Source organism: Aspergillus pseudonomiae (assembly GCF_009193645.1).
Source record: "Aspergillus pseudonomiae strain CBS 119388 unplaced genomic scaffold BDV37scaffold_41, whole genome shotgun sequence".
Classification (NCBI taxonomy): Eukaryota; Fungi; Ascomycota; class Eurotiomycetes; order Eurotiales; family Aspergillaceae; genus Aspergillus; species Aspergillus pseudonomiae.
The window spans coordinates 208550-231719 of record NW_022476033.1 but is presented as its reverse complement, the minus strand read 5'-3'; the positions used below and the strand labels follow the sequence as shown (position 1 = coordinate 231719).

The 23170-nt window shown below is 49.4% G+C and overlaps 10 protein-coding genes across 10 annotated transcripts; 3 read left to right on the top strand and 7 right to left on the bottom strand.

Moving 5' to 3' along the window:
- The first annotated feature begins 575 nt into the window (after positions 1 to 575).
- On the top strand, positions 576 to 2252 carry BDV37DRAFT_146301 (mitochondrial carrier domain-containing protein). The gene is made up of 5 exons (XM_032078902.1): positions 576 to 888; positions 956 to 980; positions 1034 to 1052; positions 1106 to 1202; positions 1272 to 2252. Exons 1-5 carry the CDS (start codon positions 816 to 818, stop codon positions 1946 to 1948), a joined length of 891 nt encoding a protein of 296 aa, XP_031940645.1. The 5' UTR covers positions 576 to 815; the 3' UTR covers positions 1949 to 2252.
- On the bottom strand, positions 2140 to 4201 carry BDV37DRAFT_146203 (general substrate transporter). The gene is made up of 2 exons (XM_032078901.1): positions 2561 to 4201; positions 2140 to 2500 (listed from the first exon to the last, which is right to left on the bottom strand). Exons 1-2 carry the CDS (start codon positions 3808 to 3810, stop codon positions 2230 to 2232), a joined length of 1521 nt encoding a protein of 506 aa, XP_031940644.1. The 5' UTR covers positions 3811 to 4201; the 3' UTR covers positions 2140 to 2229.
- An 878-nt stretch (positions 4202 to 5079) lies between these two features.
- Positions 5080 to 7180, bottom strand: BDV37DRAFT_146201 (MFS transporter). Its single transcript, XM_032078900.1, has one exon. It carries the CDS (start codon positions 6878 to 6880, stop codon positions 5186 to 5188), a length of 1695 nt encoding a protein of 564 aa, XP_031940643.1. The 5' UTR covers positions 6881 to 7180; the 3' UTR covers positions 5080 to 5185.
- BDV37DRAFT_146200 (uncharacterized protein) lies at positions 7179 to 9018 on the bottom strand. The gene has a single exon (XM_032078899.1). The coding sequence runs from the start codon at positions 8930 to 8932 to the stop codon at positions 7265 to 7267; it is 1668 nt and encodes a 555-aa protein (XP_031940642.1). The 5' UTR covers positions 8933 to 9018; the 3' UTR covers positions 7179 to 7264.
- Positions 9019 to 9475: 457 nt separating this feature from the next.
- BDV37DRAFT_146198 (uncharacterized protein) lies at positions 9476 to 11036 on the top strand. The gene has a single exon (XM_032078898.1). The coding sequence runs from the start codon at positions 9673 to 9675 to the stop codon at positions 10957 to 10959; it is 1287 nt and encodes a 428-aa protein (XP_031940641.1). The 5' UTR covers positions 9476 to 9672; the 3' UTR covers positions 10960 to 11036.
- A 2827-nt stretch (positions 11037 to 13863) lies between these two features.
- On the bottom strand, positions 13864 to 14998 carry BDV37DRAFT_250736 (DsbA family oxidoreductase). The gene is made up of 3 exons (XM_032082210.1): positions 14839 to 14998; positions 14641 to 14785; positions 13864 to 14575 (listed from the first exon to the last, which is right to left on the bottom strand). The coding sequence occupies exons 1-3, from the start codon at positions 14884 to 14886 to the stop codon at positions 14094 to 14096; spliced, it is 675 nt and encodes a 224-aa protein (XP_031940640.1). The 5' UTR covers positions 14887 to 14998; the 3' UTR covers positions 13864 to 14093.
- A 505-nt stretch (positions 14999 to 15503) lies between these two features.
- BDV37DRAFT_250734 (fungal specific transcription factor domain-containing protein) lies at positions 15504 to 17567 on the bottom strand. Its single transcript, XM_032082209.1, has 6 exons — positions 17454 to 17567; positions 16642 to 17394; positions 16483 to 16574; positions 16194 to 16425; positions 15810 to 16129; positions 15504 to 15756 (listed from the first exon to the last, which is right to left on the bottom strand). The coding sequence occupies exons 2-6, from the start codon at positions 17241 to 17243 to the stop codon at positions 15725 to 15727; spliced, it is 1278 nt and encodes a 425-aa protein (XP_031940639.1). The 5' UTR covers positions 17244 to 17394; positions 17454 to 17567; the 3' UTR covers positions 15504 to 15724.
- Positions 17568 to 17866: 299 nt separating this feature from the next.
- BDV37DRAFT_294730 (NAD(P)/FAD-dependent oxidoreductase) lies at positions 17867 to 19471 on the bottom strand. The gene has a single exon (XM_032089697.1). It carries the CDS (start codon positions 19115 to 19117, stop codon positions 17966 to 17968), a length of 1152 nt encoding a protein of 383 aa, XP_031940638.1. The 5' UTR covers positions 19118 to 19471; the 3' UTR covers positions 17867 to 17965.
- A 942-nt stretch (positions 19472 to 20413) lies between these two features.
- On the top strand, positions 20414 to 22219 carry BDV37DRAFT_283922 (uncharacterized protein; the record flags this gene model as incomplete). The annotated part of the gene is made up of 3 exons (XM_032087395.1): positions 20414 to 20634; positions 20832 to 21175; positions 21882 to 22219. 3 exons carry the CDS (start codon positions 20414 to 20416, stop codon positions 22217 to 22219), a joined length of 903 nt encoding a protein of 300 aa, XP_031940637.1.
- Positions 22165 to 22967, bottom strand: BDV37DRAFT_250731 (DUF3759 domain-containing protein). Its single transcript, XM_032082208.1, has 3 exons — positions 22826 to 22967; positions 22612 to 22761; positions 22165 to 22530 (listed from the first exon to the last, which is right to left on the bottom strand). The coding sequence occupies exons 1-3, from the start codon at positions 22836 to 22838 to the stop codon at positions 22364 to 22366; spliced, it is 330 nt and encodes a 109-aa protein (XP_031940636.1). The 5' UTR covers positions 22839 to 22967; the 3' UTR covers positions 22165 to 22363.
- Positions 22968 to 23170: the final 203 nt, after the last annotated feature.

Genomic DNA, 23170 nt, shown 5'->3' with positions numbered 1-23170 from the left:
CCGATGGGTCACGTGGAGTCGTGGCTTCAGTGGCTTGTCCACATGATGTCATCGTGGCCTGACATTTTGCCATCATCTATAATGCTGAGCCTCTCGAATGTGCTGTGTATAAGGATTCGGAACCTCACGGTGGAACGGTGGACCTGCAGGATATCATATCTGAGAGGTCTGTGTGGCGTCCGGCGCACCCATCCCGCCGCCCCAAAGCCTAAACCCTATGACGATATAAAAATGCGCTATTCAATTCGGGTTAGTGACATTCGAGCTACGTAGCTAAAGATCGGATGTTTCCCGAGAGGTCTCACAGTGACCAGCAGTCCGTGGTCAGCCATAGGGCCATTAGCACACGGGGAATAAGATGGTCTCTTCTTCTTTTTTGTGGATCATCCAATGACTATCCAAGCTCCCTATCACATTCGCTATTATTAATATGTTGCGGGTATAGTGATCCTTTCTTGGCCTACCCGACCGCAGTTTATCCACTTTGTGAAAATATATATCGGTAATTGCGGACAATGCGATTGGAATTTTCGCCAACACCGACGTCCGATTGTCGGGGAATATATTTGCTAGTGGATCGAAGTTATAACACTAGTTTCTTGTCCAATATATCCAGGATCGCAAGCTCTGTGTGGGAGTAGAGATGGAGATACCCATCGCTCCGAAAATCGGCGGAATGGGGAAGTAGGATCGGCTTAACGTTGTATAAACAAAACACACTTATAGAGACATGTTCTTGGAGACGTAGAGGATGAGACTACCTCGTCTTTACTATATTGCCGATCATACTGCGACGTCTTATCGGTCTCTCAAATATGTCTCCTCTCCAGCAGTCTGCCCCTGATGCCGGAATCAAGAAAAGGGACGTTGGAGCGAGCAATCTTTTGCGTAACTGACCCAGCCCCATCATATCTATTGGTCTTTACCGCATCGTCTGACTGTTCCTGTAATCCAGTTGGCGCTAGCTTAAATATGTTCGAGTGCGTTTTCACTTGTTCTGCAGTTCGTTGATATCGTATTGATTCCATTGAAGGGTCACCACACTTGGGCAGGTCAGTCTATGTCGGTTTCCTCCCTTACCAGATGTGCATCTAACGAGAAATAGCCACTGGAGGTCATCAAGACCACAATGGCAGCCAATAGGTCGGATTCATTTATCACAGCCCTGAGACGCGTTTGGTCGCGAGGAGGAATTGCCGGTTGTATGCCGCCCTCACCGATCACGATACACGAGCGTTCATACCACTGACCCCCTGCGATAAATTGACTAGATTACCAAGGCCTAATTCCATGGGCCTGGATTGAGGCGTCCACTAAAGGCGCTGTTCTGCTCTTTGTGGCCTCCGAAGTCGAGTATCATTCGCGGACGGCTGGTGCCTCCGAATTCCTGTCCGGCATCGCAGGAGGCATGATCGGTGGTGCGGCTCAGGCGTACGCAACGGTCGGGTTCTGTACCTGTATGAAGACAGCGGAGATTACTCGACTGAAGCAAGCGGCAGCCGGGCTGAAACCACCGGGTGCCCTAGAGACATTTGTTACGATGTTTCGGACGGAGGGATTGCGAGGAATCAACAAAGGTGTCAATGCCGTAGCAATTCGGCAAGTCACCAATTGGGGGTCTCGGTTTGGCTTCTCCCGACTGGTTGAGGACGCAATCCGTAGAGCCACGGACAAAGGGCGCGAGGAGCGACTGGGCGTCGTGGAGAAGATATTTGCCTCGGGCGTTGGAGGCGCTCTGGCTAGCTGGAACCAGCCCATCGAGGTAATTCGGGTAGAGATGCAGAGCCTAAAGGCCGATCCCAACCGCCCCACAAAGCTCAGTATTGGGAGCACCTTCCGGTACATATATGCGCAAAGTGGGATACGGGGACTGTACCGCGGAGTCACGCCACGCATTGGCCTAGGAATCTGGCAGACCGTGTGTATGGTGGCGCTTGGAGACGTGTAAGTCCAACCCCCTTGAATAGAAGAGTGCCTCTCGCTAATGAATATAGGGCCAAGGAAATGATCGAATCTATAACTCAAAAGCATGCCTGATATTGAGTACATACTGGGGTTTGAAATGTTGAATCGGGGCCGAATCTTTGCAGAAAACAGTGTTTAGAGTAAAGTTAACAAGAAAATAAAAGAAAAGCATAACTTCAGCAGCCTCTGCCACCTCTTCTATCCTAAATGCCCGAGCTCTTTCGTAGTGCTCTGGTACACATCAGCAAGAACACTTGGCGTGTCTCATTCAATCTCTTCAGCCATTTTCTTTCCCTCAAGCTCTTCCATAATGCTATCACCAATAGGGAGGGTTCTGGACATCTTGACGGCGGACATAATAGATGGGGCGTCGTGGAAGATCTGATTGACTTCTTCAAGGGATCGATTCATTGTCTCCGGGTAGAAGAGATAAACTACAGGCGGGATAAGGCCGCCAATGACAGTGAATACGATGTAGTAGCGGTAGCCAATGTCGGCGATTGCGGTAGGAGTAATCATTGCAACGACAAACATCCTAGTCCGGTGAACCAGATTAGTATTCTCATTCTCTCAGTAATAGAACATGGATGCTTACCATAGCCACTGATTCGCTATCGAAAAGGAATGCATGGCGACTCGCAGACGAACCGGGGCAACCTCCGCTGGGTAAACAAAGTTCGCCCCCAAGAATCCCACCGGAAGGAAGAAGTTGTACACGAAAATAAACAGTGCCGAGACAATAGACGCAGTATGGTTGTTTGAGAATGAGTTGGACACTGTCAGCGCCAGCATGCACATGGACATGCCACCACCACTGATCATAAACGCAGCCCGGCGTCCGATTCGGTCCACGACATAGAAGCCGACAAAGCAACAGAGGAATTTCCATGTCAGAGCACATGCGGCAAGAACCTTCGACAAACTGGCGCCTAGGTGTAAATTATCCTCGAATATGATGGGGATGTAGACTGAAATGAGAGTACCACCGGTCATCTGCTGAAAGAACTGTAGGAGAATACAGAGAAGGAATCTGTAAAAGAGCTTCTCCTCCCCCATTGTGAAGATGCCTTTCAGTCCCATGTTCCCACTTGATGATTCCTCCAGGGAGACTTCAATTCCACGCAATTCGTGCATAATCTCGGGTGATACCACATCCTTCTGTCTCAAATTGGCAAGGGTCTGCTGTGCAGCATCTGATCTATTCTTGAGAACAAGCCAGCGAGGAGATTCTGGTAGGAAGAATATGCTACCCATGATAGTCAAAGAGAACAGCGCTGGGATTGCCAGAGACCCTCGCCATGACGCGGACCTTTCCTGCATATGATAGAAACCAAAGTTGATCCACTGTGTCATGGCAAACCCAAAGGCGATAAACATGCCTGTCAACACAACATTTCTCCCTCTCTTATCCGCCGGTGAGCACTCCGACTGCCAGACCGGCACTGTAGCGCTCAGCATACCCACACCCCAACCGAGAATTACCCGGCCGACTGTGAACTGTGCGAGAGCATAAGCCGAGCATTCTAATGCCTGGCCTATCAGAGCAATACACGCCCCAGCAAAGATAGTCCGACGCCGACCGAGGATGTCGCCAATCCACGTACAAATCAGGGACCCAAAGAGAGCACCAAGGGTGTAAGAAGCAACAACGGCGCCTTGCACTGTAGCGTTGTGGGATTTCTGAGCGCCAGTGGTATTGACTGTGTCAATCCCAGGGAACTGCCTTACCCACGAAGGGAAGTCTGTCAAGCCTCCGACACCGGATTGATTGTAACCGAAGAGAATGAACGAAGGGCACACGATCAAGAAGATCTGGGCAAAACGAAGTGCCTCGCCCTGCATCATGACTTTTTTTTCTCTTTTCGATTCTGAGTCAATTCTGTCCGACGGAAGGGGACAATTATGAGGTGAAAAGTAAAGAAATAAAAGGGGCACAAGTTACTAACGTCTCTCGGTTCTCTACCGCCTTCATGGAGCCATAATCCATGAAGGTATAACTGCCGAGGCGAGAAGGGTGCCATTAACCCCGAGGGAGTGGAGGGGCATTCGGTCCTCCGAGCCTTCTGGAGCCTACTACTGCTAGAAATCTCGAAAAGGATCCTGCGAGACCCGCTGAGGTGGGAGGTCTTGATCACCAGACTTTGGAAAAATGGAACTTGGCAGGGAAAGTAAGAAATGCTTGTCGTGCTTGTCTTCAAACCCTCCAATGACCATGTCTGAACCCGGGACAAAACCCACTCGAAGTGGAGAGTCGACAAATGCTTAGCATTGCCAATGCGCGATTGGCTTGCTGTGGACGCCTTGACGCAAGGACGACACCCGTACGCTCTGGTCTATGAGGCATTAAATGTAGCCGAAACCGAGTGCGCGTTGCAAGGCCGACAGGACAGGTGATCAACGTGAGGGCTGACGCGATGAGCCGATACCGATCCGGGTCGGCCTTATTGCTATCGGCCAACTGACTTATCGTCTGGAGAATGAAGAATGCTCATACATAGACCGAACTGAGAGATCCAGTTGCCAGTCTGTTGTCCCTACGGACTGCGTGACCCGATTCCGGGGACTTTGTGACTCTCCGCATGCGACACCCCACGGGCTCCACTCACCAAACCTGGCCACCGGGGTAGCTCAGCTCAAGTAATGGAGAAGGTCTGCCGTCCTCGGAATCTCACCGAGCGGCTGAGAAACGGATTTTGGCCGACGCAAGCGGACCGAGCCAATCATTGGATGTGTGATATTAACCATGGTTGCGTACTCCGTAAACGAATGGTACATATCGTTTATTGCTGTGTGGACTAAATGCTGGATAGTTGGCAGCGCTAACGGAGATTTATTCGAGATGGAAGCACAGACACACTTGTCTTGTGAGATGGATTCAACACAAAGGTAGGAGTTGAACGGACTGTCAAAAAAGATGACCACTACTTTTGCATCGTTTGTCTGCCCGGCACGTGGCTGCCAACAATTGTTGCCTGAAAATAAGGCCTCTTCCGCTACCTCCGCCCGCATTCAAAACCCCCAAGGATCAGCAGTAATGCTATTCTGGACTCTATGTACTCAGTGAACTACGTACGACTGGTGCTTCGGTGAATCAAATTAATTGTATCTACTAGCTTTTATTTACCCGAATTCCATTCACACTGACTAGTATTGGCCGTGACTGGCCATTTCACTGCATTCGCCTCCGAATAATTGAACGACACACCCTCCGGCACACTCCTTAAGGCGTCTTTTTGTTGCGCTGCCGAATGACATGTCCGTACTTATAGAAAATATACGGCACAGGCGTCATTAGGACCGAAATACATCCCAACAACGTGAGGGACCAATGTACGCCCAAATTTCCGTACATCGGAATCGACACGATGACCATCGCACCAGCAGCGATATAACGGAAGAAAGTTGCGCTCACTAAGGCACTGGCTGCGAAGAGCTCATACGTGTCAATGAGGTACTGATATGTGGAAATAAAGATTCCTTGGACAGAGAATCCGAAAGCCACTGAGGCCACCAGTGGCGACCAGTACGAGATAGACGGATAGCTGGTCCAGCCCATCCAGAAAAGAGAGATTGGCAGCCAGGGTGCTCCGTACATAGCGAACCAAAGTCGCTCTTCCGGCGGCAACCCATTGTGTCCATTTTCAATCGCATTCAGGAGCCGCTTCTTGTATGAGAAGTAGATATGCGGCACCATGGCAAAGGCGATCAGGAATCCTATGTTCATGCCGATGAATGTCAGGCCCACAGACCCTTGGGTGAACCCATATGTCCTACCAAAGATGAACTCATAGCCCGTCAGGAACCCGAATAAGACGATGTAGACCACGACCAGATACATGGTAAAGAGTGCTACCATGATCTCCCGGAAGAATAAATGGAAGGGACGGGAGCAGCTGTGCATCAACCGAGTCACAAGCGACGTCTGGCGAAGCTCAATCTCTGCCATAAACCGCTGGTCACCAGTTATCTCACGAAGGTGTTTCGCCTTCCACTGCAAAAGCACAGGACCATAAGTTTCTGGAACGAACAGGAAGATAGCACCGGTCACTAACGCAGCCATGATCAGTGTAGCCCATTCGGTCCAGCGCCAGCTGATGTGCGTGCTTTGGCCAATGAAAGCTCCAACCATTGGAGCCAGGAACGGGCCCAAGAAGGACAACGTGCAACAAACTGGAAAGGCATATGTGCGGTCCATAGGGTCAAAGATATCCGCCATACTGCCGCCAAAGGTTGTCATCGGCGTACACCCGAACAATCCGGCTAAAAAGCGGAAAGCAAGCTGAGCCCCGAAATTTGGAGCCAGACCCGATGCCATTGTGAAAATCATAAGAATGGAAAGGGTCGCTATGTAGACTGGATTCCGCCCAACAGTCTCGGAAAAGGGTGCTGCTACCAAAGATCCGAAGCCGAATGCGATCAGGAACAGCGCGGTTGCGAGAGATTCGGCCACCTCACTGACTCCGAACGCCTCCTGCCCTTGTTTAATCACAGTGGAGTCGATGGATGAAGCCCATCCAACAAGCATACCCGTTGTGCCGACAATGCCCAATGTCGCCCATTTCCTCCCTATAGACCAGTTTTTGGGATTGAGCTTGTCGTCCGGGCCATCAAACCCGACAATGAATAGTGTTTTTGTGTTGACACGCTCACAGATTTCGGATGCGCGGCGGAGGTTCACTCCAGGAACAGTCACTTTCTGGCCGTCGTGGAGAACGATTCCGGGCGTGGAGTATGGCGATTGGCCGTGACCGTCCATCGAATGAATGCCTTTTTCCAATCTGGCATCATCGGCATCCTCCAAGATATCATCGGTCGGCTGTACGTGACGATCGCCAGCAGCAGCATACGGACCGTGCAGCTTAATGCTTTCTTGCAGGTCTCTGCGCATGCTTCGGTATTGGCGAAAAGACTGCATCGTTGCGAGGCGCTCAAGACACACACCACAAAATAAAAAAAAAAGAAATTGGGAGAAAGGAATCAATTAAGCGACATCTGCCAAATGTTTTCACTACTCGGCTAGACTAAATGTGCTCTTTTCAGAGTATTTATTTCTAGTGGTGCTTCCATTGCGTCAACCCGAACTCCGCCCTAACCGACTTTCCCGTCATGCCCGACTTAGCCGCTGAATGGCTTCGAAAACCGCTATTCGGCACCAAAGGACAAGGAAGAGCTTAGAAGAGATATGTTCGTCTATGATATAATCCAAACAGAATGATTAAATCCTAGGTCTATTAACTAATACTATAAGTAGACGCATACGAGCACTTTCTGGTTCTGTAAATAGTCCTCATTTCCTGCATTATCTATATCTCTGGCCACCGTATTCACCCTCGTCGAAGAATGGAACCTGGGTATCCAAGAATACATTCCAATCCCAGTCGAAGTTATCTGGCAAAGTCAGATCCCCAGTCGCCCCCAGCCAAGAAGCGTCGTTGAAGGCTTGGGATGCCGTTGAATTTTGTTCGGTTAGCCCCGAGTCTTCTTGTTGCATGCTATCTCTGAGAAGAATCAAGTCCCGTTCTTTCTTGTTCTGGGAGAGACGAACCAATGATTCTATAGTCTCAAGTGCGGTGTGTAGTGTCGGCGTGCTGTAATGACTGGTGATGGCCCTGAATGAGCGCAGTGCCGGACCCACGTATGACAGTGATTCCCTAGTGTCAATAGCAAGCAAAATGCAGAGGAACTGAAAGGGTATATTGGCGACATGCCACCACGGACAACGCTCCTCCGCCAGTCGTACCGCGGCCTCAAGACCGTCATTGCCTAGTCGGATAATGCGGGTAAGAATGTCATTCGAGATATTCGACGAAGCGACTCGCAAACGACGATAAATAGTGAGTGCCAGATTACTTTGGGATAGTATCAAGGCGTCATGGGAAAGCGTGAGACGCTCAACACGGCTGAGTGCATCTTCTAGGTCTGAAAGCTTATTGTTCTGGTCGGGATCCAGTCGTTCGGAGATCTGGTACATGGAGATGAGATCTGTGGTGAAGTCGCCCGTTCGCGGTAGAGGTGGTTTGCAGGAGACACCTCGTAGAATAACGCGTGATCGACCATATTCATACGAGATCCATGCATTTAGCACTGTGGCTACCCAGAATAGCCGGCGTTGACTCTCGTCATTTACGCTAACGTCTGCGGTGTCAGAATAAACCAAAGACACCAGCTCTGGATCCTGATGAGCCCCGATAGCCTCTATGATGTGCATGGTGGAACAACTGGCCATCCACGAGGCATGGGGGCAGTTGGTGCTTCGGAGATATATGGTCCGTAAGATCCAGGCGGTGGCATGATGCAGGAGGGTGGTCTTTGAGATCCGGGTGGTTTCGAGCATCTCCTTTGCAGACTGAACCAGCGCTCCTTCATTCAGATGTTCCTGATGGCCTGAGTACAACGAGCCTAATGCCGCGACGCCGCAAAGAATGGGGTCATAGCTGGCCGCAGTTGCAGGATCATGCCATCGGGCAACAATCTTTTGCCTTAACGTGTCAGGATCCAGGACTGCATACACCGGATGTATCTTCTTTAAATAATGGCTGGCCAAGTCTTCCATCTCCTCTCTTGAAATCAGATCCGTAAGATTGGTGAAGGGCTCCAGAGGCTCATCCCGTGGCCCTAGATTCCAGCTAAACCCGTATACTTTGGGTGCACCCTGCGGATTCAACCGCATCCCCAGGAGATGGGGGAAAGCAGTGCCAGAGTTGGCTTCCATGTGTTCTTGATTAGCATCAGCTCTGTCGGAAACCTTTGGTAAGTCTTCTTCCTCGCTGGGCCTTGCGGAAGATCTGGAAGCGGCAGGCTTCCTCCGTGGATGAGGCTTGAAAGTGCACTGATATTCGTATCGTAAGCAGTAAGTGCAGGGCTCGTGGCCGTCACATTTCCGCTTGCGCAGTTTGCACGTTTCGCACGCTCTTTTCGCGCGTTGTCGGGTCCTTATCCGACCGGAATCGTCGGTATTCAGAGACATTACGCTGCACTACAGGGTTATCGCGCAAGAAAGGGATCTATCGCAGTCGATGTTGGTCTATCAGTGGGGGGATCGGGAGAGTGAGAATGACGGGGGCAAAAGTACGAGGTTATCGGGCAGTCGGAATAAATGTTAACTCCGACGCGCGGCTCCAACACTGCAACAGGATAACCCTAATTCGGGATCCCGTTATCCCCCGACGGGTATCTGCTAGGATTGGAATCCTTAAGCGATGATACCATACCTGCAGAATGTTTTTCTGTTTTCTGCAGGGCGCACTGTCCACTGCAAAGGCTGCACATCCCGACTAGCGTGCTTCCTTTCGTGCCGTCCCCCGACCCTTTCATTGGATACTGTTTCGCGGATGCATCGCCGCGGATGTGACATTATCAAGCGCTGACATGCATCAGAAGCTCATCCAAGTATGTTACGATCTTCTGGAGTCGTCGACAATCATCTATCCCGACTTTGCCGCTCATTCCACCTCATCCGTTCGTATCACATTGGATGCGATTGGCTTCAGGGTGCATATGTCGTTATCCGGGAATGTTGGGTTACAATCAGGGAAAGAGCACCCTTGACATGGCCACCGGAGTGAGTCAAGCTATCCTGCTGCGGAGAAGGATATAAAGCGATGGGAAGCCTTGGGGGCTATTCCTCCCTACTTCAACAACCACCTTTCTCAAGTCTTTTGAACCGAACAGAATCATCTTCAGACTATAACTACCTGCCTCTTCAAAATGCGTGTCACGACACAGCTAAGAGTCGGCATTGTTGGTGGCGGATGGAACGGCTGCCATCTTGCCCTGGAGCTCAAGAAACAAGGCCACCGAGTTTCTTTGTTCGAGCAGAAGCCTGATATCTTCCAAGGCGTCTCAGGAAACTTTGGTATCCGCTTGCACAAGGGGCCACACTACCCTCGGTCCAAGGCCACTCGCGACAGCTGCCGTGAAGCCTTAGTCAAGTTCTGCGAGACGTATCCCGAACTTGTTGTCTACCATGAATCCGCGATATATGCACATGGCGAAGCGGACGCTCTTGGAAACCCATCGAAGGTCTCCGATGAGGCATTCAGGGATGTTTGCTACGAATCTCCTGAGTGTACTACCGTTGATCCGGAGGCGAATGGCTTCCAGGGCCTTATTAGCGCATACAACCTGGACGAACCCAGCGTTGCCATTGGTGACCGACTTCGGAATGCATTCAAAGACAAGTTGGGTCGTGCAGGCATCTACGTGCACCTCAATACGACGGTCGACCGTATCATTCACACCGAAGAAACCAACCGCATTCAAACCGGAGATGGGCAATACATTTTCGACGTCGTAATCAACGCCACCGGCTACACCAGCCTTCTGCCACAGAACATCGCGGATGCTCTTCCCGTCGACATCGGTATCACCTATCAGACCTGTATCGCTCTGGTTTACGAGGACCAGCAGCCACAGGAAAAGCCTCTTTCTTTCATCGTCATGGATGGCTGGTTTCCCTGCGTGATGCCGGCGATTGATACCAACGAGCCCCTTCAAAAGAAGTATATCTTAACACACGGCAGTTACACCATCCTCGGATCATTCGACCGTCACGAGGAGGGCCAAGCACTTCTGGATAGTCTTGACGAGGAAGCGATCGCTGCTCGGATCAAGCCCCACTGCGAGCGGGAGATTACCCGGTTCTGGCCCGGATTCCTCGATCGGTTCCACTATCGCGGCTGGAAGGGCAGTGTTCTGGCCAAGCTCAAGACCACATCCGAATTCCGAAGCAGTTTGACCTTTGAGAAGGACGGCGTTATCCACATCTTCCCCGGCAAGGTGAGCAACGTTATAACGGCTGCCGAGGAGGTGGTGCCTCTGATCAATGACATTGCGCGCCGACGACACGGTGTGGTCCGGGAATGGAATGGCGTACGCTTCACCGTGAGCAGCGCCTTCCACACCCACGGCAAGGAGATCGGCGATAAGCCAGGGTTGGGCGAGCACCACACCAGCAACCTGCAGACATATGTTTCACTGGTCACTGCAAACTAAGTGGGGCTCGGTGACATTTCCCAATGGCAGATGGTTTCGTATGTAGCGCTGATTAGTTCCTAGTTGCTAGAGATAGACGCTTTAGATATTAGACAATATGATTTTTAGTTTTAGCAAATAGAGCATCGAAATCTATATTACTCGCCACACTAGATGTCACGATTAACGCCTATCTCTCTCGGCCCTCCAACTGCCCATCTTCCCTCCCTCGGACATCAGTAATCGGAAATCGCCAACCGCATAGAAAATCGCGTCGATCAGCATCATGACTACAAATTCGCAATACGGTCCACATCTTCTAACGTGCTAATATAATGAATCCCGAACATAAGGCTCATATCCACCCAATCACTTCCCCCTCGGCATACGGCAAATCCGGCTTAGCGGAGATCGACAGGGATCAGGGCTGGCTCTAGACTTATCAGCAGCTACTGAGGAACTAGATACCGTGCATACTGCTCGACCCACAGTCTTTACGAGATGTGCAAAATAATAAATATATTACAGACAGGGATGCTTGCCATTTCGGCCACAATTCCGCTCGTTTTTCTTATCAATCATCCTACAGGTGTGCTTAGGGCGACAAAAGTACATTGTCCGTAGCATGGGTATTTCCCAACCTTACCAAGAGCCCATCAACAAAAGAGGAACACGTTACGAGTAATTTTCGATTAACTTCTGGGTTTATCCTATTACAGGTAGCTTCCAGAAGAGAAAAGCCTAGGCAATGTGCACGGCGCAGGATATCCAGACAACGCAGTCACGAAACGCTGAGGCAGGAGACAACGGCTTCCGGACATACTTCCAGAGGGGCGGCGTAGCATGGGAAATGTAGTAAAGCACGCTAGATCTTCGACTCACATTACACTAAGATAACCGGTGGCAATTCTACATGTCGAATGCACGTCCGTCCGAGACACGCTAAATCCGATGCCGACGTACCGGCCGAGTTAAATGTACAGGCCACGCGCCTCACAACGCCGCCTCTGCCCTGTAGGGGTGTTTCAAGAGGGGAAGTAAGTCCTGTCACCATGGTTCTGACGACAGGGTTGTTGATCTCGCCCAGCCATCCCTGCATCCTGTTATCTGTTCTGGGAGTAGAATCCTCTGGAATAAGCCAATCCGAGTGTATGAGCGGCGGCACAAGCCGAAACTCTCAATGTATTCAGAGGATCCATCGTAAATGCATCATTATGGGACTAATGTGATGTGAGGGGGTTGCACTCCTCGGTATCAGATTTCCATAGCTTCACTTCAATCTGAGTAATCGGCAATTACCGTATAACGCTTTAATCGAATAGTCTTGAGCCGTCGCCACTTGTGTGCGGTGTCCAGACAAGCGATGGTAGGGACAATTCCGCGATGGAATGAGGGCCTACATGGAATGCAACACCCTCCCAGGCATAGAATGCCCTACACGGGTTGAGGATGCTCCAATACAGCTGTTCCATAGGGACTGAGTCGTTCTTCGAATGATACTCAACTCTTCGGAGAACCTGCCTGAACCAGAGTAACGAGAGGTTGAAGAACAATAGTCAGCTGAGTGGCAATATCTAACCAGGGCTTATACGTATTAGAAGCTACCAGGGTAGAGTACGGGCTAACAGGAATAGCAACCTTGCCTTGATGAGGATATACCCAACAGAACTGAGCAGTATGAGTTCCCTGAAGCTGCTAACCCAATCTTTGGCAAAACAGCGAGTAGCAGCAAGGCGGTTTTACCCGCATTCCCGCTCGCCTCCAGCGGCAAGATTTCCTCCAGGGTGCACATCATTCGCTTCTTCAAGACTAGTTATACGCCACGGCTTATGTCGATCACGTACTCGACAAGGACCCTGGTTTACTCAGTCGTATATGCAGGTGTTTAAAGAGTGGACCCCAACGGCTACCGAGCACTAAATCTCCTTGTCTCATAGTTGAATTTATTCTGTCTGCTAATTCATAGTCTGAAGGATCTCGATCCCTGGTCTATACTAATGTTGGAGCCTGCTTGTTTAAGGGTAGTTCTACTTGCCAAGGTTCTCGATGAGGGCTCCGGATCACTAATCCACCATCGTGATACCATAAGCAGTCTTTACTCTTAGTGGCATAATATGACAAGCCACGCTATTATAGAAAGCAATTCCCTAATAGTACTCAACCTATGAATCAGATAAGTATATGTTCAGAGTACGGAGTACTGGCCGGCTGGTTATTGTGCTCATTTTAGCCTGAAATGGCACGCAGGTGTCAATGCATTCGGGCCACAGTGGAGGCAAGGGGGCCACTTGGAAACGTAACCACACATGCAGATAATTCCAGCAAACCGACATATACCGAGGTTCGCTGAAAGTGAGAAGATGCCAGTTACTGGAGAGGGGAGTGCCTCTTAAATCCTCACATTAAACAGGATTTCAAGTGGGCTGCCGCGCAAGAAAGGATGGACTGGACGCCTTATGTGGAGACGATATGCCAACAGTAATCGTCAGAGTTTGAGTAAATGAAACGAAGGATTATCATCCTTGTCCCTTAAGTCTGCTTCTAATCCTTCGGATGCCGAATTTTAGGATATGTGGCTCTACGATTGGCTGTTGGAGCAAAGGCTGCAAGAGATAAGCACTAACAATAGCTGCCTAGACCTTTGTGTTTCCAGTGTTAGGTGAAGATTAGATGAAGAGGATTTCCTGGACAAGTGATGAAATTTACCGTTTACCGCTTCTGGTAAGATCTTCAATATCCATTACTCATATTGTTGGACTGTTGTTTCAATCTTCCGTGCATGTGCCTCGATAGACTGGGTGGATACAACGCTCTAGCCGACATATACAATACCTGACAGGGAGTCGACTTTTAAGCAATGGGAACTTGGGTATTACTAGAGGTACTTCTTGTGATTCTAGTCAGAATGGCAAAGACGTATACACTTTCTAGTAGCTTGCAGTCGATATCAGTGTTTCGTACAGTTCAATACTATGTAATAAGTTCATAGAGGATCTTAATCAGGCCTCGATTAGACACCTTTCTATTCTATCCGGATTTGTACGCACATTCAATGCATCAAACATGGCTTCTACGTGCACCACTTGGGAGGGAACGGCTTGAGGCTGGGATAGTGAACCCCCAACATTGGTATGTCAATCGCTCGCAACGCCGTATCAATTCCGAAAGCTCGACTGCCCTTCTCTAACAGCAACAAAAGCCTCAAACAGTTCTGACATATCCACAGCACCCTCCATAAGATGCTTCCCCCCAATAACAAAATGGGGCACGCCGGTGACTCCATCAGACCTTGCCTTCTTCGCTTCAACTTCCATTTCGGCTATCCCGGCACCACTAGCTATCCACTCTCGAATATCATCATGTTCACGCAATCCAGCCTGTACACCAACAGCAATCACGGTATCTAATTGGCTAATATCGGCCTCCTCCTCAAACTGGTAGTGGAAGAGCAACTCTGAAACCCGACACTGCAGCTCACTGCCCTCCCGGGCGGCCATATACAGCAGCTGATGCGCTAGTCGAGAGGACCCGATATACCCACCGAACCTGAAGCGGATCCCGGCATCCACACCTACGCGCTTCAAGCGGGTTTGGGCCGCTGCTACCATTTTGGGGTCCATGCGGCGGAGCATACGGTCTAGCCCATGAGTTAGCTTCGGCTCCTGGCAGGGTGGCGTGCTTATTATAGGATTGAAGACTGACCCTGTATTAAGATGCTTTCCTTTGGCGGTTCTTGATCAATGAAGTATGGTTTCCACCATACTTCTATGGTGTCATTCGAGCCACCGGGGTATGTCTTTTTGTATAAGGAGATAGCTTTTTGCAGGTTTCGATACCCAATGTAACACTTTGGCAGATCAGCTTTAGGGCTACTGGGACTGTTGCGACTGGCACACGTACCCAGGGACAGATTGCATCTGAGATGATTTCGATCTTGATCAACGCCATATTCTTCGCTTGCTATTTCCCCTTTTGGTCGTGCGAAGGGAGGATGAGGATCCGATGTTCCTAGTAGTTTAGATTCGTATTTTGGATTTCCAGTCACGATTTCTAGTGAGTCGAATGGTGGTTGCCTTTCGCTTAGGTAATTTACATCCTGAGATTTGAAATCAAGGGTCAAGACCAAATCTCGTCAGGCACCCATCTAAAAAAAGCTAAGGCTTGGTGCTTACGCTTGGCCCCGGGATCTCTTCGGTCATAGTACGTGGAATTCTTACGTTCGACATAATTGACTTGTAATTCCCATTATTCAGCTGCCTCAACTTTTGATTCCCTTTGCTTAGTATCATCCTGTCGAATACTGTATATTCCTAGACCTCCCCTGAGGCCCAGTACTCTTTGTCACTCTAACTATACCCCTTCGGTGTCTAGTATTACTCTTCGCTACCTTCGTCTCACTTCTACTGTAGTATATTTTGAAGAGTTGTCAAATATGAGGGCTTGAACCACCTCTCGCCCTCGAAATGCGTATCAGGAGATGAAGAACAATTTTGTTAAGAAACTATACACGACAAATCCAGGAATGGTATTAAGGGATTGCTGATAGCCATGGATCCAGGCATAGTTGGCAGTATGCCATTATAGAAATCACTAGGGAGTAGCCCGTTAAAACAACCATCGATAGCTAAGGACCCTTGTTAGGCATGGGACCGCGACGGACATAGTGCAGTTCTCTTGCCTGTAACCCTTGCTATTTTAACGCCGAGTGCCTGACTGATCATTTCTTGTTCAGCACATTTAAGGATGCCTGACTTGACTGCCTCCTACGGCGGTGGTCATACAGCGGTTATACAACGTCTATAATTTTCAAGTATTCCTCTATAAATGATCAATCAGTCGTGAACGCATTGGAAAGATGCGGAGTATCTTACTTCCTAGTCTCCATCGCGCGCCAAGGCAGCGCAGCAAATCTGTGAAAACCCTTTTTTGGTTTAATTTACACTCCTCTCCCATTTCCATTGATGAGATCGATTCGAGGCCATTTGCTCCAAGCGCCAGTATAGTCATAGAAAACGGTGTCAGGAAATCAGCATTATACCCAGTGGTCACGGCCTCACTGAGTTGACTGTTCACCATCTTCATCAGCATCTCAATAGAGGTCAGGATTTCCATATGGCGCTGTCCGAAGCATTCGGTGACAGGCAGTATTTCTTCCTGTTGGCTGACAAGATTTAACATGAAAAGGGAGGCTCTAGTGGGTTATTAGGATCTACTTTCATCATTATTGTATGACGTTAGAGAGGGGGAAAGCTTACACAGCATATGCTGCAAAATCGCCTCGCCAAGCGGAGTCGTCGTTGTAGTCTTGGAACCCTAATTTCATGTTCTGCAATTCGGTATCCAGAGCAATAACTCGATCTAACTGAGTGGGCCAGGAAGTTCCAGGCCCACATGCTGGAATGTCTTCATGAATGATCTGTTGGAGACGCCATAATATTCGACATCCTTCGGCTTCACGGCTGAGGGCGTCCACTGCCCGTCCCATGACTATTCATGGATGCGATTATTATAGGCTCATAGTATATAGGATACTTGGTTGAATACCTGAGGTCATGGGAGGCTCCCGGGCCTCTATAATAGGTGAATATTCAGAGTTGAGATGCTTGCCGAGCATCGTAAAGCTGAGGCAAATGTGCCTACCAATGGGGTTGTTTGGTCAGTTTAAGATAGCCGACCGGGAAACTATAAATGGGACATCCTCACCTGTTCAGCAGATGCATTGCCGAAATAACATGTGCGTTTTCGTCAAAGTAGTCTTCTGTTAAGGCAGATTGAGGCGCGCTATTTGCATTGGAATGAAGCCTGAGGACGCTAACCATCCTGGCACACGTCCCAATCGTGACATAGGCACGTTCAGGGATGCCGTGTACATATTCATATAGTGTGATGCAGAGTCCAGTTTGTATCAGTTCAATGGAAGGCTCTTTGAGTGACAGAAACAAAGAGAAGTGGTACTTGCAAACTTGGTAGAGTTCTGATGAACCAAGTGCACCATCGAAGTCAGCTGGCGGATGCTCGTTGAGAAGAAGAATAGCCAAGATTAAAACCATGAACGCGCTTTTGGAGTTTAAACCCTCAACCTCCTGGATTTGCTTGTTAAGCTTAACCTTGGACATGATGGGCATATAATTGTGTATTGTGTCGAAGTACTTATGAACTAACCCCCGCATCGTCATGTCCTTCTCTTCTAATATTCTGAAGACGCTTCCCCCGGCAATCATACCCAGATACGAAGGCTGGAGTAGTTGAGGAGATAGTTGCCATTTATCTGCTTCCGGGACCTTTGGTCTAGCAGCTAAGGTCATACGAGGGGCTGGTGAGGCATTGGTGGCCGCGGTGGGTGCAAAAACATTTTCTTCAAGTCTGTCCAGGCGATCGAAGACGGCCTGAAATTTGGATATGATCTCTGCTGGAGCTATGCCGGCTCCCTCATCATAGATGCAACGGAGTATGAGTCTAGCTTACATAAGTTTCCAGTGAGACTTAGAGATACAGAGACTCAGGGAGCACCGAACCTAGAACATCGGTTGCAGGAAGGTAGCGCTTTGTCGCACTTTTTTTTACTTGCTTTACATTGGGCGCATGCGTGTACCGCAGATTCACGTATGTCTGGGCTATCAGGTTCCACGTGGCTTGCCATGATCAGATAAAGTCAACAATGCAATATTGGGAGCTTTGGATTCAGGGATCAAAGACATAAATTTATGTAATTCAGGGTCAAGGTCAAGTCCTGAGTCACGTGGTCTGCAGCAGAGTGCTCCACTTTCACCCAGGGTCTCGGCCCTCGATTTATATATTCTACTCAGCATCCGCTCGGTCATTTCAAATCAATACACTTGAGCTTCCTCACTACCGATTTACGGACTTGTATTGTACCTTTACATGCGTGCCAGCTTGTCAGAGCATCAGAGATTCCGTCTATCTATCTTTAATCTAGCAGAAGTGCTCGCGACGTACATCAAACAAAGCGGTAAACAACAAAACAAATAGCAAAATGGGGAATATAATACAACTCCAAGTTCCAGGTCTAACTACCGCCCAGAAAGCTAGCCGCCTGTGAGATAAAGTAATCCTTACCCTTAATCCTAGACACGAGCCAACTCCAGGGAGCCCAGCCAAACAGCTGTCCAGTACCACCGGATCTACCGACAGGCACTAGCATCATCAGGGAGCCCTTCGCTGCGTATGTGGGCCGCGCACCGCTGCCCGCGATATCAGCTTTTATATGCGCTGTGACGATGGGGACCTGTTCCCGAATCTTGGAGGCCAGACGGTCTGGATATGTTGTGATGTCTCCCACAGCGTAGACAGAATCTACTGTTTGGTTGGTGCCATTCTGCACCTTGAATGCATCGTTGACTTTCACCCAGCCACTCTCGGAGAGAAATTCAGCAGGGATGAATGAATTGTTCGGCAAAACCCCAGTCGTTGAGATGCAAAGATCCACTGTGAGTTCATCGCCATCATCGAATGTAGCAGTCCATTTCTTGGTGATCGAGTCTTGCACGACGTGCAGTACCTTGCGTTGAGTCTGGACGCTGATATTCTTATCTTCCAAGAGACGTCTTGCTCTGGTAGACGCGGTCTCCTTCAGTGGGGAAAGAAGACGATCAGACTGGGTAACCAAGATCACTTTGGCGCCGGCCCTGCCCTGGACAGCCTCTGCAAGCTCCCCAGCGAACTCTACCCCAACAGGCCCACCACCTATTATAAGAAACGTTTTCGCGCTCGCAATTTCTTCCTGGCCGGATCGGATCAAGCTCTGGATATCCTCGGTGTTCGCTGACTTGAAAAGTACCACAGCACTATCCTTCCCAATTGCCGAAGCTGTGGTACTGCCTGAGGCGATGACCAGAATATCGTAGTGAAGAGTCACATTCGTATCTGAGACGGACACAGTTTTCGAAGTGGGGTCAATCGTGGTCGCCGAACCCTGCACGAACTCGAACCTGCTGGACTGGTACTTTTGGAAAGTGTCCTTTATGTCAATGAGGTACTGATTGGGTGCGAAGGAGTCTGGATCTGCGAAGATGCGCGGCGCAGCAATACAAAAAAAGGCCTTCTCGGAAGGGTTGATCAGGATCACTTTCACTGACGGCAGTTCTGTCAACAGGGATTTGGCAACACCCAGTCCTGCGAATGAGCCGCCGATGATGATGACTGTGGGTTTGGATGCCATACTTGACAGATATAGCAGTAGAAGGTAGCCTGATCCTCTTCAACGAGGAATCTAGGAACGGAAGACTTTATAGAAGAAGGGTATGGACCATGGTTCTCCGAAAAGGGGACATGCAACCCTCCGGCTCAGTTCCTGAAAAGATGCCGATCTGTGATTCGAAGATTCGGTCTTGTTCAAGCTAAATCATATCTGTTTATAATACGCTGATTGGTAAGTACAAAATTCGTGCCCATTCAGCCACACAAGGGTGGATATGGAGTCGGGTTCGGCGGCCGCCAGCGACTATCGTTAGTAAGCGGCCCGAACATTTTTGCAGTATAGGGCATCGGCATCGCGGCCGCCTGGGTTCCTGCTATAGTCTGATCCGTAAGCATTTCTAAGCATGGTATCATTCAGGCTTGGTTGTCGTAAGAAGGGTATGTGAAATCCCACGTATGCTATTTTTCACTTTTTTTTTTTTTTTTGGCCAAAACTAATAGTCGCTAGGCCAACGACCAGTTGTCGAGCACACTTGAAGCCCCAAGCGATGTTCAGTATATATGATGGGAATCTTGATTCACTGATTAGCTCAATATGGTATAAAGAAGATCCAGCTTATGTCGACTGTCCTGTTCCAATTTATGCTTTCCATAAATGGAGTGGCGCTCACATGGGGATAGAAAGGTCAGGGGTACCGCTTGTTCAAAATTGACTGAGCCTTTTCTTGGGCCAATTTGCATTCCTAAATTTTGTGTAGTAGTGGAACACCTGCTACCGTGCCATCAACTCCAGGAATCGCCACGAGCGGAAGCATTATTTGAGCAGCCAGAACTTCCAATAGGGGAAAAATGGCCGCTTCATTTGGCCGATGAATTAGGTCGCGACTGAGTCATGCTGCAATTATTGCCAAGCAGTCTTGGCTTCGAAGGGTGATGGTCCCTATGGAGAAACAAGATCAGATCTTGGTGCGAATCAGGAGAGCGGGTTTGAGCACATTGTTTATTGCGCTTTTATACTAGCCTAACGTCCGCTAAACCGTTCTAGGTCATATAATGTCTCAGCTAAGCCAGCTTACATCGCAACAGACAGATACAGCGGCTATGAGCAGCAGAGGACCGGATAACACTGTCGATATACTGTTCTGTGACGGAACGGTGCGTCGTACCTAGATGGCCATAGGGCTTTTAGAGCACACTCCCTGTCTCGTATCTTGGAAACCCCGGGGGATGGGAATCACCGTATCATATCAACACGGAGTCCACCTGGCACGAGCCATCCGAGATATAGATAACTATCGCTCTGGTCATCTATCACATCATGATGTGGCTTGTTCAACTAGTCAAGGGCATCCTCTCGACCGCTGCCGGCATCCTGGCTCCGTATGTCTCCTCCATCTATGCCATCTACTCTCCGATGCCCACTGCCAGCATCTTGAGCAGTGTGGTCGGCGGCGTCATTAATCTCACTGCAGCCAAAATCCTCTTACCATTGAATTTATGGCCACTGGCAGCCATTGTTTTGCCCAAGAAAACCTTCATGTCAGCAATCAACTTTTCTGTTGCGCGTGTCATTCTATTCCTCTGCTTCGTTCCGTCTGGTGGAATTTCACGCTGTGGATAGCAAAGCTGGACACTCAACAGTGCCACCCCACAGCAGAGAAGGCAAGGATCCCGAACATGTCGGGACTCGTGGAGTATTTAACTACTTTATCTCGGCTCAGAAAGAACTGACTCAGGCCGGTGTCAAAGAGGTCGAGGCTATCGCCACCGTTTGGACCAACTTCGCTCATTCCCTATGTCACATCCGCCTTTATGTTGCACTCCCTCACAGCCACAATCACCATCCTCAGCAGTGTTATTAAAGGAGTCTGCAACTTGGCCATTGCGAAGATACTCGGCATCTCTGGACAACCTCACGCTTATGCATTCGCCCTTCTGATCACGACTGTGGGCCTTATCATGATGGCGGCAACCGATCATGTGGAAATGTACGCGGCTGCTCAAGTGTTCTGGACTGTTGGGAACAATTCCCTTCTCTGTATTGTGGGCATATTTATCGCCGATACGACAGCCCAATCGAGTAAGTGTAGAATATAGGGGATAGAGTTGGGGAAAATAAAGAAGTTAGAAAAAAAAGTACTTGGAATAGTAAGAGAGGTTTCAATATACTTGAAGAATAAGATAAATAGTAACTATAGAACAGTGTATCGGGATGCTATATTTAAAACGGTAAAGCTAACCGGATGAGGGAATTCACAGGTCCGTCGTTTAATATCAGTTTCCACAACTCCAGATGGACAGCAAGGCGGTGAATCTCGAATCTCCCCCGCCTCGTATCTAACTATAATCCTCGTATTGATTATCAACACAACTGCCGCCAACACCACTCTTCTCTTCGCATATCATATTTAATAGTCAGACGAAACCACCATAAACCCCAATCGGACTACAAAGAAAGAGTCGGACTTGTAAACACCCATCTCCCATCAACACGATCATCAGTACCAAATCTAATCAACAAACTCGGCAAACCATACACCTATAAAATGTTCCCCAGAGCAATCCCCGCAACAGCCCGACTTTTTAGAAGTACCGCCGGAACACTACCGACCGCCGTACCGGTCATCGTGTGCGGAAAGACGAGTCAGATCGGGGATCTTGTGCGAGAGGCATTGCATCCTGAATACGAAGGTATTTCCCATCTTCTATCTTTCGTTGGTTATATTGTTGTGTGAATGAGTCTCGTAGCCTGCATCGTTCCATCATTGACGGAGTCCACCATATAGTAACGCATCTCTTCCTCTCGCCGTCGACGGCGAAGAATGAGATTCCTGCATTGCTGCGTCAGACGAGTTCAACTACATCTACAGAACATGGGAACTCCCCCGCTGCGATCATTATGGGCGGCGGATATACGGATACCGATTTAGACGAGATCCGCGCGGCCAGTCGGGGACCGGATGCCAAAGCAGTCGCCTGGCTGAAGGTCGATCCGCAGAAAACGCCGTCGTCGCTTCCGGTGGGTCCGGAGTATGCCCGGGCCGTGGCGCAGCGGACGAAAGATCGGTTGGATGAGTTGGTCCGGAATGGGGGCATTCATAAGGATGAGGTGCATTTTATCTAGATCCTTTCCTGTTTTCTTAGGTACCTATCATGGTGGGACGTATAGAAGAAACAGATGGCACGTGGTATATTGGTATTCAAATTGGTATATATATCGACAGAGCTAGGACAAAAACACAATCATAGCTGGATCCCGCGAAGGCGCTTAGTAGAAGTCGCGAGAGGAGGCCTCCTCGAGCTGCTGACGGGCGTGGTGCTTGGCCCGCTCCCGGTCAACAAAGTCAAGACCCTTGGTCTCGACCTCGCGGTCGATGAAGGCACCGGCGAAACCGGCCAGGAGCTCCTTGGCGGTCTCGTGGTTCTGGGGCTTGCCTGTTTTGGTCTTTTGTTAGTAGACGTTCGGAATCGAAATCGATGAGGAGAGAGAGAGCGAAAGTAGATGATTCAACGTACCGTTCTTTTCGCAGTGGTCGTTGTAGGCCTTCATGGCCTCGAAGGAGGCGGCACCGGCAATGAGTTCATGGCTGAACTTGGCCTTGTGCTCCTCGCTACCGTCGTAGTTGTTGAACTGCTCGTAGTGGCGAGCCTGGTCACTGTCGTCATCTGAGATTTGGTTAGTATAGGTAAGAGAAAATATGCCTAGAAAGCGAAGACCAGGGAACCATACCGAACCAACCCATGGTGAATGAAGGATGTGTGATAATGTCGTTATTGGAAGAGAGACTGTGATGAGATGAATGAGAAAAGAGGGAAGAGGGGGAGGGGTCAGAGAGGGGTTTATAAAAGATGGCGAGACCTGGCCTGCCCCTCTCTAGGGGGGGCTACGGAGTACTATTATGAGAGATTAATCCTAGGACTCCGATCAGTTGTAAGACTAGTACGACTAGCGATGGAACCCCACTGCAGAAGCTAAGCTTCGCTAAGCTTTGTCAGCCGGTCTCGGCGATGCTCTCGACGTGCCATTGGGCCGGTCGGGCCCAAGTCCCACTGGTGTTTCGGCTTTTGCGGCGGT